The sequence below is a fragment of the Globicephala melas genome, chromosome 12, assembly GCF_963455315.2.
Source record: "Globicephala melas chromosome 12, mGloMel1.2, whole genome shotgun sequence".
Lineage (NCBI taxonomy): Eukaryota > Metazoa > Chordata > Mammalia > Artiodactyla > Delphinidae > Globicephala > Globicephala melas.
In genome coordinates, this window is record NC_083325.1 from 7,963,064 (window position 1) to 7,981,600 (window position 18,537).

General features: G+C 44.5%; 2 protein-coding genes across 2 annotated transcripts in view; one reads left to right on the forward strand and one right to left on the reverse strand.

Moving 5' to 3' along the window:
• Positions 1-6,040: 6,040 nt before the first annotated feature.
• Positions 6,041-18,537, reverse strand: part of MRPL30 (mitochondrial ribosomal protein L30) — an 89,038-nt gene continuing 76,541 nt past the window's right edge. Inside the window, exons 13-15 of the transcript XR_009566074.2 lie at positions 11,933-13,717; positions 9,050-9,264; positions 6,041-6,605 (exon numbers count right to left, since the gene is read on the reverse strand). The gene's annotated coding sequence lies outside the window, so the exon portion shown is untranslated. The remainder of the gene's footprint in view (positions 6,606-9,049; positions 9,265-11,932; positions 13,718-18,537) is intronic.
• Positions 16,653-17,521, forward strand: LYG1 (lysozyme g1). Its single transcript, XM_060309859.1, has 3 exons — positions 16,653-16,674; positions 17,097-17,264; positions 17,421-17,521. Exons 1-3 carry the CDS (start codon positions 16,653-16,655, stop codon positions 17,519-17,521), a joined length of 291 nt encoding a protein of 96 aa, XP_060165842.1.

Sequence of the window (18,537 nt, forward strand, 5' to 3'; positions counted from 1 at the left end):
GGGTAACATACATCCAGAAAACAGGTCACAGGTTCCGGGGATTAAGACGTGGCCTTCTTTGGGAGGCCATTGTTCTGCCCACCACACCTGGGGCGCTTCAAAAAGTAATGATGCCTGGGCCCAACCCCCAGAGATTCTGAGGTAACTGGCCTGGAATATGGCACGGGCATCTTGATGTTTTTAAAGCTCTCCAAGAGGCTCTAACGACCTGCCATGGAAAGCTACTGCTCTAAAGAAATAGAATATACATGTGCATCTAGCATTGTCCTAGATGTTTTTATTATTTATATACCATTTAACCTTCCAAACAACCTGTTTTTACTTAACAACTGTTAAAGTAACCTGATTAGGCCCAAGATGGAGTGGTTCCTGCTACTTTTCTGTGTTCAGCTCTCCCGTAAAAGGAAAGGTCAGGTCACCCAATCAGTGCTTGCCTGCTCAGCACAAGTTAGCTAACCTGCTCCAAGACTTTCCTTTGCTCCATATAAGGGAATAGCCCTGCTTTTACCAATCAGCAAATGCCCAGGATAACTTCCTTGTTCCTGTTTACTTTGGTCTATAAAAATCTCTCACCTTGTACGGTTCTTCGGAGCTCCTTTCTATCTGCTAGACTGGAGACTGTCCGATTCGTGAATTGCTTCATGAATTGTTGAATAAAGCCAATTAGATCTCTCAAAATTTATGATGGTTGGATTTTTCCTTTATGACAACTAACATCTATATGTCAGGCATTGTGATAAATTAATTGTGCTAATACTGTGGTGACATTTTACAGATATTTTCTCTCAAGCAATCCCCACAACCACCCTAGGAAACAGGTACTGTTTTTAGCCCCATTTTACAGACAAGGAAACAGACTCAGAAATTTGCCCAAGATCATGTGGTAGAAAGCAGCAGAACAAGGAGTGACTCCCAGTTCTGTCTGACTTGTAACATCTGCATCATTTTGCTACTGGATAATAGAGGTAAAAAAGCATTTAGAGTTTCGACTCACAAGCAAAAGGTGTAAATCAGATATTTAACATCGAAATTCCAGGAGGGCTATAAACTGTGATGAACTCTAGAAGCTATAGATATGACCTGAGGAGTCTTGATACAGGGGGTCTGTGTTTAGAGAAGTAGAAATAGGTTCATAACCAGGTACTTTTAAATGGTCTTTAGTGTGGATGGGCCAGGTTACATTTCATGATTTATAAGCCAATACTGAGCTTACCTACTTTTTTGTGCATTTAAGATCAAACAGAAAACATATATATATACACACATATCTTTACTCCTTTAAAAATAGAGCCTCCCTGATTTTTGTTAGGGATCCACATCATAAAATCAGCCAAACTGTAGCTTAATTTCCCAGTAAAGCAACACTTATCAGCTTTTGGTAGTTTTCTTCTGGAGAATTTAGAAGATTCTCCAGGCCTTACTGGGAAGGCCCGACCCTTCTAAGTCATTTCCAAACGCCCCAGTGACCACATTCATGGCTTATTGCTCTTTTTTTTCAGCACGTAGGCCTCTCACTGTTGTGGCCTCTCCTGTTGCGGAGCACAGGCTCCGGACGCGCAGGCTCAGTGGCCACGGCTCACGGGCCTAGCTGCTCCGTGGCACGTGGGATCTTCCCGGACCGGGGCACGAACCCATGTCCCCTGCATCTTTAACACTGTGGGCACCCAAGGTTCCCCACGTCTCCATCTTTGAAGGAAAAGGGGAATGAGCGACCATGAAAACACCACCAATGGGGTTTGTGCTGTGTGGTCATGGATCATCTCTGGAGGGCCCATGGCTGCGAGGACTGGGCAAGGTGGCCAGTTAACTGAACCTGGCAGCCTTACACTGGCAGTACAGGGCACTGACCACGAGTCTGCACTGGAAATCATCCAAGCCTGGAATGCAGCTATACACAATGTGGATGGGTCCTAGCAATATAATATTAAGTGTGAAAATAAGCTTTAAAAAAGTACCTTTTAGGGCTTCCCTGGTGGCGCAGTGGTTGAGAGTCCGCCTGCCGATGCAGGGGACACGGGTTCGTGCCCCGGTCCGGGAAGATCCCACATGCCGCGGAGCGGCTGGGCCCGTGAGCCATGGCCGCTGAGCCTGCGCGTCCAGAGCCTGTGCTCCGCAACGGGAGAGGCCACAACAGTGAGAGGCCCGTGTAACGCAAAAAAAAAAAAAAAGGTGCTTAAAAAAAGTACCTTTTGGGAATTTCCTGGCAGTCCAGTGGTTAGAACTCAGTACTTTCACTGCTGGGGCCTGAGTTTGATCCCTGGTCAGGAACTAAGATCCTGCAAGCCCCGTGGCATGGCCAAATAATAAATAAATAATAAAGTACCTTTTGGAAAATATATTAATGTGAAAAAAATTTCCTTTCTTTCAAAAGCAAGCGAATGAAGGACTTTGCTTCAGGGAAGGTAGAATAGACATTCTGCTCCCTACTTTTCCCTCTAAGTACAACTAAAAACCCTGGACCTTATATATTTTAAAAAACATTTTGCAGCAACATGGATGGAACTAGAGATTATCATACCAAGTGAAGTGAGCCAGACAAAGACAACCATCATATGATATCACTTACATGTGGAACCTAAAAAAGTGATACAAATGAACTTATCTACACAACAGAGATAGACTCACAGACACAGAAAACAATCTTATGGTTATCAAAGGAGAAAGTTGGGGGGGAGGGATAAATTAGGAGGTTAGGATTAACATATACACACCACTATACATAAAATAGATAACCAACACTGACCTACTGTATAGCACAGGGAACTATAGTCAATATCTTAACAACCTTTAAGGGAAAAGGATCTTTATATATATTCTTTTATATATATTCAGCTATACAAATATATATATGCATGTGTGTGTGTGAATCACTTTGCTGTACACCTGAAATTAACACAATATTGTAAATCAACTATACTTCAGTTAAAAAAACCAAAAAACAAACAAAAAAAAACATAAGAAAACTGTAAGGTTGAGAGAAGAAGGCAGACTGGCTCAGGACCTGAAGAATGACATGGCAGTGAGTTCCCTGGGTTTTGTTTTCTCTTGCTTTGTTTTTTTTTTTTTCTTTTGTTTGTTTTTTGCTTCATATATGCCAGACTTGAAGTTGAAGAAGCCACTAACCTGGAAATACCTAAGGGCCCAGAAAAAGTCCCTCCCCTCCCCCAAGAGACCTCAACAGAAGCCTGCTGTGTCTAACCAAAGGACCAGGAAAGGAGAAGCCTAGCAGGACAGACAAACTTTAGACGATCACCGCTCAAGTCTATCCAAACACCAGAGGCAAAACTGTGGCCCCACCCCCAGCAACAGAGGCTGAACGGGGAGCTTAGACTTCCCCCCTCGCCAGGCTGTAACAAGGGGCCCCAATTCCTCCCTATGCTGTGGTGTCAGGAAGGGAGCTGGTACTTTCATCCCAAAGCAGCTAATGAATGTCCTGCTCTCACCGCAGTGTCACTGGGGACCAAGTGAGGAACCTGGACTTCCACTACCACCTGGCAGTAATGAGCACCTCTCTCCAATAGAGGTGATTCTGAGCAGGTCTAATGGAGAATCAGGACTTTACCACCCAGAGGTAATGAGGCCACCCGCACCCAATGCCAGGGGAGCAGCAGGGCACCCTTAATCTGCCCAGCTGGGGAGATGTCAATGGAGGCCTGGTTGGGAACCAACCCCCCACCCCCGCACAGCAGTAATGACACCCACTGGGTGTCAGTGGAACTGAGTAGAGAGCCTGAACTTTCACTCCCACCTAGCAGGAAAGACATGGCACCTCTCTGGGGCTTCCCTGGCGGTCCAGCGGTTAAGACTCCGAGCTTCCACTGCAGTTGGCATGGGTTCAATCCCTGGTCAGGGGAACTAAGATCCCGAATGCCACGGCATGGCCAAAAAGAAAAAAAAAGGACATAGCACCTCTCTCTTCCCCTGTTGGACCAGTGTCAGAGGGAGCTAGCTAAAAGAGAAGGTTTAAATAAGATCCAGAGTCTCATAACATAATACCTCAAATGTCCAGGTTTCAACTAAAAATCACTCATACCCAAAACCAGTAAGATCTCCAACTGAATGAAAGAAGACAATCAGTAGATGCCCATACCCAGAAGACAGATGTTAGATTTATCTGACAACGATTTCTAAATCCTTCAACAAACAATTACAAACACCCTTGAAACAAACAAAAAATTAGAGTCTCAGCAGATAAATAGAAAGTCTCAGCAAAAGAAAAAAAATTTAAAAGATACCAAGAATCAAATAGAAATTTTAGAATTGAACACAATTACACACTCATTTCCACAAGTCGAGTGGATGCCATAATAATATTGTTTGGGGGAATCACAAGATAGAACAGCCAATCCTTGCGTCTCAGCCTAAGTTAAACTTAATTCAGAACCAGTGGATGGGAAGCCCTAGCCAGCTTTGAGCACACTCCTTTTGATGCAGACACAAGGCAGTTATTCTCAAGGGATTATCTGCAGACCATAGGACCTTCTTATTCCCTTTGGTTGCTCACGTAGCTACTGTTACAGAAGCCCTAGATGGCTTGGAATTATTGGCTGCTAATGAGGAGGGCCCAAGACTCAGGTCTTCATTTCTCAAGGCCACAAATCCTACTACTTAGAGAAGCCTCCATCTCAGATTTTCCAGGGTCACCCCGGACCTGATATTGGTGACTCCATGACCTAGGCTTCCCCCATGATCTGATGTTGGGTAACAACCCCTGGGAGTTCCATGCTCTTCTATAGAGACTGGACAGAGCATCCAACATCCTCCATTCCTGAATGCAAATCCCCAAGGCACAGGACACAGTGGTCCATTCCCTCACCTGACCAATGGCATTCCCTGACCAATGGCAATCTCCTCAGCCTTGCCAGGGAAGCATCATATCCCTGGGATCCCAGCCACCACCGGAGGCCAATCACCTCTCTACAGCCATGGTGGGCCATTGTTCCCCACATAGGCAAACTTCTGTGGCCTTGACTGATGCTGAATTCCAAATCACGGTACTCCCAGAGATCCCATTAAAGAGAGGAACTCTATCCTCTCTGGGGAGTTACAGGACATAAAATTGTAGGCAAACAACTCTACCTAACCTGACCTGATTAGGTCATCTAAGTCATTTCATTACTGAGGATCACAGTTTCCTCAACTGTAAAATATGGGTAATGATTACGCCTGCTTCATACATCATAAGGACGCTTCTATAGCATGTGTGAAAGTATCTGATACCCTGGGAAGTGATCCACCACTGTGACGTCTGACCGGGTGATCCCTTGGGCAGGTTTCCACATTTGGGATATTTGAGACACTGCATGAGTCACAGCATCTACGAATTTTATTGGTTCCTGAATAAGACAGTTTTATTGGTCTCACACTTCCATGCCTGTGGACAATAAAGAACTTTACTTAGAGTTACTTCATCAGTTTGTTTCAGGGTAGCTAATGGATCCTATGGAGTTTTATGGTCTGTACATGAGAGGTTGGATGTTTGCTGCAGGGGGGAACCAGCAGTTTAGCCCCTTGGCCCAAGAGAAGTCAGAAAAATATCAGTAAATACCTGGTGGTGAGCTTCCTGAGGGCAGAGGTTGTGTCTTATTCAACTTTTTATTCCTGGCATAAACCCAGTGGTTGGCACAATGTGGGTACTAAGTAAATACTTATTTAATGGACAGACAGAAATATGTTAAAAGGAATACGGTTGTTACTTGCTTCCTGGAATTGCTTTTCTCCATAGTCAGCCTAGGCATTTATTATTGGCCTTGTTTTTGTATTGTATTTGTTACACGGGGTCAATATTTTATTTCACACTTATTGGAGAAAAGGCATCATGTGAATATAAATAGAAAATGTACAGAAGTACCTATGTCTGGTTCATAATTCAAATCCCCAATTATTCTTTTTCTTCATGTAAACTAGAAGTAATCTGAAACAAATTAAAGATCCAGCCTTCATTCATAGATCATCTCCCTAATACTTTCAGGCAAAAGTAGTTTCAGGTCCATGTAATAGAAGTTTTTGACAATTGAAAAGTATTTCTCTTGGAGATTTTATTAGGTGTAAGAGGAAAACCAATAAGAGACATGCATTTACATGTCTAAATTTATATAAGTACTCGCATGTTTATAAATTGGTATTAAAACACTGCTCTTAACACACAAGGAGATTTCACAACTTAGGGATGTGCCAAGCCAAAGATTAAAAAGGAGGAATGCAAAATAGAAGATTTCCCCCCCCCCAAAAAAAAGCAAACATGGTAGAACCTCTCAATGAACTGGGGTTTGACTATTAAGAATAAGTCAATTCTTTCTGAACCCCAGAGCTGGCAGGAGGCGTCTTGTGAGCAAGATTGATCAAAATACTCCTCTTCTTCTGGCAATCACTGACAAGAAAAGCAGCAAGGCTTTGAGCTTTCCTTTCAGCAACCAGCAGTATATTTAGACATGGCACCTTTTTCCATCTGATAGTTTTAGGTAGTCAAACTTTTGCCATGCTGAAAATTCAATCGTATCTTTCCACTGTCACACTGACCTTAATGAAAACTAGAAGATACGGTCTTTTGCAATGAGAATGCTTGACTACATGTAGACTTCTGTTTCTGAGGATGGCATCATAGACTGTGAAAAGAAATAGAAAAAATCATCCACAAATTCTGTGTTCAATGTATGAAAAAAATCACATAGATTTTATTTTTCCTGGTGTTTTGAATAATCTATGATAAAGAGCAGTGATAAGGCTTATATGACTGTAGGGTCTCTTGAAATGAGTATAAAGGTTCTATAGGTGAACATCAGATCAGATCAGTTCCTTCGTTTTTAGAAAAACACTAATGAGAGCTTTCCAGGATGTAGCAACAGGAAAGCCCTCTTCAGCTTGCCCACTAAGTGAGTGTAGGCTGCACCTGGTATCTGTGGGGTACATTCTGTTAGACTGCACCTCAAGCCTGTGTCTGGGACCAGCCTGTGTGTCCTTCCTCAGGGGAGGGCAAGAAGAGCTGCCAGGTTTTCACCCGGGAAATATTAGCAGAGCACAACACAGCATCTGCCCTATCCAGCCAGCCACCTCTTATAAAATGCCACAAGGAGCATTCCTGGACCCTGACGTGTACAAAAGTACATATCTGTCATTTTTTCCGCAGTGTCCAGGAGGCTTTTTGGAAGATGCCCTCTTAGGTCATGAGGATTCTTAGGGTGGGAGGAATTAGAAGTCATCGAAGAATCAGCAGGGTCCGTGAGAAGCCACTTCCCAGAGACATGAATAGCAACCAAAGACAGGAGCTCCACTCAGGACTGACAGTGGTGGAAAGGTCAAACACTGAGTAGGGCAGAGACTGAACAGAAGAGTCCAGGAAGCCCCTGCCTAAAAGAGACTGTCCATAACTTCAGGACCAAATGCCACTTGGAGCAGCATCTAGGGGGAAACAGGTTTGGCTCTTAGCCTAAGCCTGGGTTCCTAGCTTGGTCCCTCCATTTGTCCCCCTCCTGGCACGGAGCTTCTAAAACCCTTAGAATTTCCTAAGCGATGAGAACCATAAAGTTGTCTTTTGCTATTTTAATGAAAGCCCCTAAGCATGGGGGCTGGTTGCCAGTGGAGCCAATCTGGTGATTTTAGGGTTGGAACTTTCAATCCCACCCCTCTACTTGGGAGGGGAGAGGGGCTGAAGCTTGAGTTCAGTCACCAATAACCAATGATTTAATCAATCCTGCCTCTGCAATGAAGCCTGCATAAAACCCAAAAGGAGAGGGTTCAGAGAGCTTCTGAGTTGGTGAACATGTGGGGATGTGGGGAGAGCGGTCCCAGAGAGGTCATGGGAGCTCTGCACCCCTTCCCCATCCCTTGCCCTACAGCCTCTCTTCCATCTGGCTGTTCCTGAGTTATATCCTTTGAAATAAATAGGTAATCTGTAAGTATAAGGTTCTCTTGAGTTCTGTGACCCATTCTAGCAAATTAATGGAACCCAAGGAGAGGTCGTTGGAACTTCTGATCTACAGCTGGTAGGTCAGAAGCCCAGGTGCAACCTGGACTTACAATTGGCTTCTGAAGTTGGAGATGGGGGTGGAGGGAAGTCTTATAGGACTGAGACCTTAATCTTTGGGATCTGATACGATTTCCAGGTAGATAGTGTCAGAATTGAGTTAAATTATAGGACTCAGCTGGTGTCACAGAACTGCTTGGGATGGAAAAGAACACACACCTCAGAATTGGTGTCAGAATTGCATGGGGCATGGCAGGGAATATCTTCAGCTGTTTCTAATATTTAGTCTCACTTAAGAACAGGCGCAACAAGCTTTCTTTTCAATACCCGCCCTCACCCCCACTCCGCCCCAGCTTCCCCACTGAGTGTCCGCCAGGTCTTTGAAAGGGAGGTTGTCCACACAGAGCAGCTGAGGACTGAATGAGCCTGAGGGCACTGGTGTGCGTCATTTCCGTGGAGCTGTTGCCAGGCAACATGCTGGCTGCCAACCAGGGGAGAAACTTCCAGGATGCTCATGTGCATCCTCGGCGCTGGGTTTGATTGGCCCTGGTGACGTGGTGTTTTTGCAGATGGGGCCAGGGCCTTCCCGAGTTTTCACACACTCTAATAAATTTGAGTTGTCGTTGGTGTGTGCTACACCTTGGTAGACAAAATAAAGAGAAAGGATTCCACTGTTTGGTAGGGACATGGTTTCTAGTGGGGTACATTATTTATCTGCTTTTTATCCCAACTCTGCCAACAACAGAGAGGAGACCAGCATTCTCACACCCTCTCCCCAAATGTAAAGTTCAGGAACTCCTGGTCTCTGGGTCTGGATCCTTGCTCAGAGTGCCCTGTCTTCTCGTAGCCTCACCATCTACGCCTTGGGGAGTGAACTAGGAAATCCCAGTCCCCAAAGTCTGAGCTGCAAATACGGAGTCAGTGACTTCCCCAAGTCATAACTATCCTTTGGTTCATTTATTCATTCTATCAACATCTACCGAATACCTCTTATGTGCCATTTAGGGGATACAGGAAAAAAGACCCAGTCCTTGCTCTCAAGATGTTTTCAGGCTGAAATACCTACCAGGCAGCATGGAAACCAACCTGGGACGCGGGGTTGGAGGACCGATCTGAACCTTGCTGGGTGAGATTGAAGATTCTTCATGCATTGACGGATTCAACAAATATATACCGAACACACACAACGTGCTAGGCTCTGATCTGGTCTCTGAGGACTCAGTCATGAATGAAGCCGCCAAGTTCACTGCTCTCACACATTCCAGGTGTGGCAGGGCAGGGGACCCGGGAGAAGGCAGGGGCTGCAGAGGAGACAGATTAGCAACAGGTCAGCCAATGCGCAACCCATTTATTCCATGGGTTTTATTGCGATCTCATATGTGTTGGGCAGGGTGTTAGGTGCTAGGGTTGTAAAGACAAATGACACACAGTCCCTCGGGGGGGGGGGACACACAATGTCCCCGAGGGCATTTCTGCCAGAGGGAGGAGCCTGTCCATAGGCAGAGAGCAAATGACGGGGCTGCTTGGGGGAGATCAAGCCGTTCAGTAGAGCTGCGGCATAGGGCGTGGTGGTTGAGGAAGCTCCTTCTTTTAATTGTGGAACTCATCCCTTGGGCAATCTGGGGCAAGGAGTCCTTCCTGGAAATTTCATATAAACCCTCTTGAAGTATCTATTGGGGTAGACATTTAGGAACAAACTGTAGGCATTAGAGGTGTATAAAAGAGCATCATTCAGCCTAAGGTGTGGCTCTGCTTGCCTGAAATACACATGAAGAATAAGAGTTTCTAACATTCCAGATTCAGTTCCTTCCACCCTCCCTCCCTTCCTCCCTTCCTTCCTTCCTACCTGGCCCCATTCCCAGAAACTGGTGCAAATAAAAACAAGTGTAGGACTGGAAAATGTCAAAATGAATATAACTAGGATCTGCCCACTGAGGTGTGGCAGGAAACAATATTGCTTAATGTTTACAAAATGTCAGGACGTTCTTGAATAAAAGGCCCTATATAAGTTCAAAGTCTTTATAATTATTTGATGATTACTATAATTTATGATTAATTTATAATTACTATAATTTATAATTACTATAATAACTGTAATTTATAATTACTATAATTGATGATTACTTACTAAAGTAAGACAGTCATAAATCTCTTAGTAAGAGGGTGAAGTCAACACTTTTTGAAAGAGGCAGCAGGCCAGGGACTCTATATAAGGGGTGGTGGGCCGATGGTCTCTAAGGACAAGAGCTCACTGAAAACAGGTGAGCGGTGGAACTCTGCTCAGGCCTATTTAGCATGAAAAATCCAGGGTATGGTGATCAACTGATAATGACTGTGTCTCTGCTAAGTAAATAAGAAAAGTTGGAGTCAGAGAAAACTCAAGAACCTTGCAAGGAAAACACAAGTTATAAAAGATTATGTAGATGATAGAATGAGTTTTTATTTACAATACTTACACATGTTTAGATTTCTTTTAATTTAAGTATATAGTTACTTTTGGATTTGTGAGCACGGGCGAAAGGAAGAATGGGAGAACAGAAACATGTGTGCATTTAATGGGAACTGTTATAGGCCATATGAGATGTGTTTTTTGTGAATTCAAAGCCAAAGGACAGAGGTGTTCATGTTTTTCCAGATGTAACCTCTCCCCCACCCTCAGGCTCCCTCCTATTTCATTAACCCCACCCACCTTAAGTGACGCCTCTATAACGAACTCCTATCTTCTCTGGAGGCTGTGAAAGATCTAAGGCCAACAAGTCTAACAGCTTAAACTTGGCGGAGTCAAAGGCTAGAAAGGCTTCAGGAGTCTTGCATGGAAGAGAGACCATGGTCTCTTAGATTTGATCTTTGTTCAGAACGGGATATTCCTGGGACAGTCCTTCGCACTGGGAGAGGAGCCTTCCTGGAGTTCCCAACTCTGGGAATCCCAGATGGGCAAAGGGAGGAAAGCAGGCACAGCGGCCGAAGGGAGAGAAGGAACTCCTTCCCAGCTTTCTCTCAACCAGGAAAGGATTTGCCTGCAGAGAGTGAAGAGAAGTGATCGAACCTTCCAGGCTGGCAATCCTTGCTCACAATCCAAATTCAGTAAATACATATTTTCATGGACCATGTGAAAATGCAACTCTGCAAAAAGTGAGTTTAAAAGGAGCCTTATATCTGACTCTAGAAAGTTAGATTTTTCTCAAGAAAATGTGGTCCTAGTGGCAGAAACATTTTATGTATGTGGCTGTCATTGCTGTTGTTTTCATTTAAGGGCTGTTGGTGCACAGCAGTCTGCGGGGCAATGCTAGGGTGTGTATGAGGAGGGAGAGCATGAGGGGATATGGCTAAGATGTGATGCTACAGGAAAGGCCTTTCAGTCCATAGGGAGCAAGCAAGAAAGCTGAGTTAGCAATAAAACCAGGGTCAGGGTGACAGTACAACGTGGAGCAGAAGAGACCTGCCTGGTGTGTGTGTAGAGAGCAGTCCTCAATCCTTCCAGGACCAAGTGGGGTGGGGCACGATGGGGCAGGGCCACCTCCATCTCCCGGCACCTTAGGATGTTAACACGGCAACTTTTCCAGGCTGGTCGGAGGACCCTAAGGACCTAGGATGCCTGTGGTTCAAGGTTTGTGGGGATAATCTGGGAGAACATTCATGGAAAAGGAATGGGGGTTCTCTTGTGAGAGAATTACAAAGAACAAAGATCTTTATTTCCATCTTTTCCAGAAACATTGTTTAACTGAGGAGGAAATAGTCCATGACACCTTACAAATCTAAACACTGCTTTGAGAATTACAAAGTGCTCAGTGGAGGAAGGGTGTGTGGAGGCCACCAGGAACCTGAACTGGCCCCAAGTGGTGTTCAGGTTGTCAGTTTCCAGCGTGCCCTCCACCTTGACACCCCCATGCTGTCTGTCACAGTTTTGCTCTCCAGAAAGGGAGAAGAGGGATGCTGTGCTTGGCATCATGAACACAGTGCTGGACTGACCTGACGTTTTGATAATGGTTCCAAGTGTCTGGAGCCACAGGGGTTTGACCGGATTGGTCCTGGGTGACCGATGGACTCTCCCCACACACACTCCAGTGACGCCTCAACACTCCCTTCTGAACATAGACTCCTTTTTGGCACCTGGAAAGTTGCGTCACAGAGTTTGGGTTCCTTCGATATGCTATGTTGATGTCTTATTGTCCCTTCTTGCTCTTTCCTGATGTAATTGAAAAAAAACAAACAAAGTAACTCTGTGTTCCTAAGTCATTGGCACATGTATTTACACAGACTCTTTTCATTCAAGTGCTTACGCAACACAGACATTTAGCTCCATGCTTGGAAAATGAAACGAGCTTTCATGTTGCAATAAAAGCTAAGTTTTTCCACTTGTGTTTCCAAGAAGAATTTTTTTCCCCTGGAAAAGCAGTACAAAGAGTAAAATGCTCTGGGCTTTGCATCTGGTTGCAAGCAGTCCTTTTTTCCGATGGGTCCTTTCCATAAAGCCAGTGAGAAGCCTCTGTAAATAAACACTTTCACGAAACTATGAGCTTTTCCTGTACCTACATGGCTCTTTCTCTGCTCTTTTTCCTGGGACGGAGTGTCCTCTCTCATTCGGTGCTGGGGGCTCAGTGGGTGATTCCTGTTAGGTGATTGAATCTGAGAGTTCCTGTAAACACAGCTAAAATGCAAAGTTCCTGTATCTTTCTGGTGTTCTGGACTGGGCACGGCATTTTCTACTCAACTAAGGGAAATCAGATAGACTATCTCAATGTTGTAGGGAAGAAAAACAAAAAGCACGGCTTTTTGTTAATTCAAATGACTTCCTTAATACCTCTTCTTCATCTTGACATATTCTCTTCCTGGGTGTTTGGAAGGAACCACCCACAATACTAACCTTCAAACAAAAGAGATGAGAAAAGCATCATGAAAGTGCCGAGTACATATTTATACACACACCCCACTTGTAATGATAGTAGTAACTCAAAAGGATCGTAGCTAAGCTCCGCTGACCAAGGGAGATGATGGGAGCAGCCAGCAGTAGAAGGGGCTCGTGGAAGGTGGAGGCTTTGGGGGCAGGTGGCTGGCTCCTCAGGCATCCCCTGGGGTCAGCGGCAAGCTATTCTGGGTGGCATTTGTATATTCATTTGGTAGCTAGTGGGGGAACCAGGGCTCTTTGTACACGAGGAAGGTGATTAGAGGAATAGCTGGGATGAGAAAGTATTTGAGAGCAAGTGCTTGATGGTGACCAGTTGTCCGATCTCTTGTCTGCTGACCCCCTTATGAGTTCAATCCTGGACCCCTATCATGACCTGACTTCGTGAGGATTTGACTTTGCTGGTGGAAATAGCCTGTTTATTGGTCTCCCCAGGCTCTGGCCCAGGTTTGTTCCTGCCTAGGAGTCCTATAGAGGGAGAATGGGAAACATGGCTCAAGGTGACCAAAGGGGTCTGATTCCCAGGCTGGGGGCTTAGAGCAGTGGGGAATGTCTTCCAGCTGCTTCTTCTAACCAAAGCAAAGATGGCAAGGCACCAAGGAAAGCGTAACCTTTCCTCTTAACTCAAGGAAAAAGAACCCAAAGTAAGAGAAGCACTGATGAGAAATTCTCCTTTTGGTATTACCTTTTGATAATGAAGAGGCTATTGGGATGAGGCACATGCATCAGAAACTGGCTTTTCAAGATCTGCAGTCAGATCACCGTATTTCTCAGTGTTGAGAATCAAAGTATCTTGGTTTCTTGAAAGAACCTGTATTTGGTAACTCGACAGTATGTTGAGTCCCTGTGGGCTGAGCAGGAGTCTCGTCATTTTTAAGCTAATTAAAAGGATGGATGGAGCACATGTCCCGCTCTGGCTTATTTCATTATGATTCAAATAATTAATTTTCTTAGTTCAGACAGGGGGACACACATTCATTCTTTTCACACTCTTCCATAGAAACACTACATACTGTTATGACAACAATTGATATCTTCACATCTTTGAGCTAATTTCTATTTTAAAATCATTTTAGGATCCGTAGTGCCAAGTCATCAATATGTCTGTGCTGTGGCTACTTCTGGGCCTTCTTGCCTTTACTGGTGAGTGTGTTGCATTTTTCCCAAATGACCTTGGAGATGGGAAAGATAAGCATGGGGACATAGTGGTACTTCTGATAATTAAAACTGCAGTGGAAAAAAAAAAAACTGCAGTGGAAAATGTTCTTTTCCCCCCCAAGCTGTTCAACAAATCCTGGAGTTGCTAACAGCCACCGACAAGCAGCCTCTTGCCAGGTGCCTCACAAAAGGAGGGGGCTCTGCAGAATGTGGGGTGGACTTACAGCAGCATTGCTTGGGCCAGACTTTAAATCCATACCATTGAAAAATGCTCACTGTTCCTCTATAAAAATTCTTTCACCAGAAGTATTTATTGAATTTATTAATAGACCATATAATTCTACAGAAGCATTGATGTGATTTACCAATGTAAAACTAATGTAATGCAATACAAAACTAGCAACACTGGGACCAAGGAGATGGGACTCAGCTAACCACTGAGGCTGACATCGTTGCCATGCTTGAATTTCAGATTCGGTCCTAAGGTTCCTTGCAACTGGGGCAAAGAGGAAAAGGCAATTTTTTTTTTTTTTTTGACAAAGAAAAGTAGGAAGCATAGTTACTCAAGAGAAGCAAATTTTTTCCTGGCTCTGAATTCTAAAAACTTCTCAGATAGGGCCAGCCTTACATTCATTCCTTTCTTTCTTGAACCATCCATTCAACAAACATTTTTTAAAATTTTACAAGGAATTTTGGGACTATAAGGAACTTTGGGTGAAGGAGACAAGATGGCAGAGTAGAAGGACATGAGCTCACCTCGTCTTATGGGAACACCAAAATCACAACTAACTGCTGAACAACCATCAACAAAAAAGTGCTAAAGATACCCTACATCCAAAGACAAAGAAGAAGCCACAATGAGACAGTAGGAGGGGTGCAATCATGGTAAAATCAAGTCCCATACGCTCCAGGTGGGCGACCCACAAACTGGAAAATAATTATACCACAGAAGCTCTCCCACAGGAGTGAACGTTCTGAGACTCACATGAGGCTCTCCAGCTTGGGGTCTGGCAATGGAAGGAGGAGCCCCCAGTGAATCTGGCTTTGAAGGCCAACAGGATTTGATCACAGGAATTCCACAAGACTGGGGGAAACAGAAACTCCACTCTTGGAGGGTGCACACATGGTCTTGTGCACACCAGGACCCAGGATAAAAAGCAGTGACCTCATAAGAGACTGGACCAGACTTACTTACTAGTATTGGAGGGTCTCTTGTGGAGGTGTGGGGGGCAGCTCTGGCTCACTGCAGGGACAAGGACACTGGCAGTAGCAGTTCTGGGGAGTACTCATTGGTGTGAGCCCTCTTGGAGGCCGCCATTTTCTCACCAACACCTGGCTCCACGCTACAGCCTGTAGGCTCCAGTGCTGGGATGCTTCAGGCCAAACAACCAACAGGGTGGGAACACAGGCCCACCCAACAGCAAACTTAAACTTAGCACCCAACAGCTGCTTAAAGTCTTCCTGAACACACAGCTGTCCAATAAACCACACCCCCTGACACATCCCTGCCCGCCAGAGGGACAAGACCAAACTCCACCCACCAGTGGGCAAGTACCAGTCTCTCCCACCAGGAAGCCTGCACAAGCCTCTTAGACAGCCTCATCCACCAGGGGGCAGACAGCAGAAGCAAGAAAAGCTGCAACCCTGCAGCCTGTGGAGGAAACTGCAATCACAGAAAGTTAGACAAAATGAGATGGTAGAGGAATATGTTCCAGATGAAGGAACAAAATAAAACTCCAGAAGAACAACTAAGGGAAGTGGAGATAGTCAATCTGCCTGAAAAAGAATTCACAGTAGTGGTAATAAAGATGATCCACAATCTTGGAAAAAGAATGGAGGCACAGATCAAGAAGATACAAGAAATGTTTAACAAAGACCTAGATGAACTAAAGAACAAACAACAGAGATGAACAATACAATAACTGAAATGAAAAACACACTAGAAGGAATCAGTAGCAGAATAACTGAGGCAGAAGAACAGATAAGTGAGCTGGAAGACAGAATGGTGGAAATCACTGTGGTGGAATAGAATAAAGAAAAAAGAATGAAAGGAAATGAGGACAGTCTGAGATCTCTGGGACAACATCTAATGCACCAACATTCACATTATAGGGGTCCCAGAAGGAGGAGAGAGAAAGGACCTGAGAAAATATTCAAAGAGATAATAGCTGAAAACTTCCCTAACATGGAAAAGGAAACAGTCACCCAAGTCCAGGAAGTGCAGAGAGTCCCAGGCAAGATAAGGCCAAGGAGGAACATGCCAGGATACATAGTAATCAAATTGACAAAAATTAAAGACAAAGAAAAAATATTAAAAGCAACAAAGGAAAAGCAACAAATAATGTACAAGGGAACTCCCATAAGGTTTTCAGCTGATTTCTCAGCAGAAACTCTGCAGGCCAGAAGGGAGTGGCACAATATATTTAAAGTGATCAAAGGGAAGAACCTACAACCAAGAATACTCTACCCAGCAAGGCTCTCATTCAGATTCAACAGAGAAATCAAAAGCTTTACAGACAAGCAAAAGCTAACAGAATTCAGCACCACCAGACCAGATTTGCAACAAAGGCTAAAGGAACTTCTCTAGGTGGAAAAGAAAGGCCACAACTAGAAACCAAGAAATTACAAATGGAAAAGCTCACCGGTAAAGGTAAGCATACAGTAAAGGTAGGAAATCATCTGCACACAAATTTGATATCAAAATCAGCAATTGTGAGGACAGCACAAATGCAGGATATTGGAAATGCATCTGAAATTGAAAGACCAGCAACTTAACACAATCTTGCTTACACACAGACTGCTATATCAGCAGCACTGAAAGAGGGCATCAGACTGGTCCCTACGCTACATCTGTCACCTCTGTTTTCCAACTCTGCCTCTTACCATTACCCTGAAAACAGCTGTGAAATGTCTGCTCATCCCTTCCTTTGCCTAAACTTGTAGCTTTACTATTTATCCTCAGGAAGATTGAAGGTGGCGATGGTTCTGCCAAAGGGGAGGAGAGAAAAAGGGAAATGAAAAAGTAGCCCTGAGCCCAGGAAGCTGCATCACCCTCTGCCTCTCTCCTTGCAGGACCCTGGCCTTCATGCCCCACCTCCTGGATGAGCAAGGCCCAGGTTTCCCAGATGACTGAGGTCCTGACTGTTAGAATCAAAGAAATCCAGAGGACGTTTCCAACCTGGACCCCTGACCAGCACCTGAGAGCTTTGTGTAACCCATGGGTTGGTTTCCCAGCGTGGAGTTAACAGGTACAAACATAATTCATTGCAGCAGATTCTCCCAAACCTCAGTTGCCTCCTAAAAAGCAACTAGGAAAGAGAATCTGAGTTAACTGCTGAGCACCCTGCCACAGCAAGGGGCTGTGGGCTTGGCATTAACCCATCTCACAAATTCCAGGTGGACTCTGTGACTACACCCGAAGCAGCCAGGACCTGAGCTGTGACTTCTGCAATGGTGTCCTTGCACGAGCCAAATACTTCAGAAGACAGGGCTTCTAACGCTTCAGCTCAGACCCAAGATCATTATCGTGCAGGCAGCTTCAGCTGTTACACAGATAAAAGTAGCCAATGAGGGCTTCCCTGGTGGCGCAGTGGTTGAGAGTCCACCTGCCGATGCAGGGGACACGGGTTCGTGCCCCGGTCCGGGAAGATCCCACATGCCGTGGAGCGGCTGGGCCCACGAGCCATGGCCACTGAGCCTGCGCATCTGGAGCCTATGCTCCACAACGGGAGAGACCACAACAGTGAGAGGCCTGCGTACTGCAAAAAAAAAAAAAAGTAGCCAATGAGGCCAGTAATTCTGAATCTGAGTTTGACCCAAATGTCATCAAAATAACATGAATCACATTAAAGAATTATTATCTGCATTTTGTGGTCTGGTGTGTGCAAATAAAAGGCTGTGTCTCTTTAAAGGTATTTCCACAGATGTGAGCTGTAATGTGGACTTCTGTGAAATGAATCCTGTGTCTCATTGGCTTGCATTGTCAGACTTAGCAAATAAAAATATCGGAATCCCAGTTAAATTTGAATTCCAGATAAAAAATGATTTTTTTTTTAGTGTAAGTTCCATGCAATATTTAGAACACATTTATACTAAAATATTATGTGTTGTCTATTTGAAATTCAAATATAACTGGGCATATGGTTATTTTAGGTGGCAACTCTATCACTGATTTCTTTGATAAAAATCATAGTTTCAAATTTTAATTGAAAACTTTTGATGAGAAAAAGGGTAAGAGGGTAGCCAGTCCTATCTGCTGCGGGTGGGGGTGGGGGTGGGGAATAGTTTTGCAAAAGGAGGGAAGGGCACAATCTTTATGAAAATGACATAGCCACTGAGGACACGACAAAAACTGGTTAGAACCAACTAGGTCCAAGATGGCAGAAGGTTCTACTTCCAGCAGACTTTGAGCCTCATTATACGTTGATTGTAATACATTAGCTAAATGACATACCCAGGGGTGCCATGACTGTTCTGAGGCCAACCATAAAAGGCCAAAGTGGGCAGTGGCCCA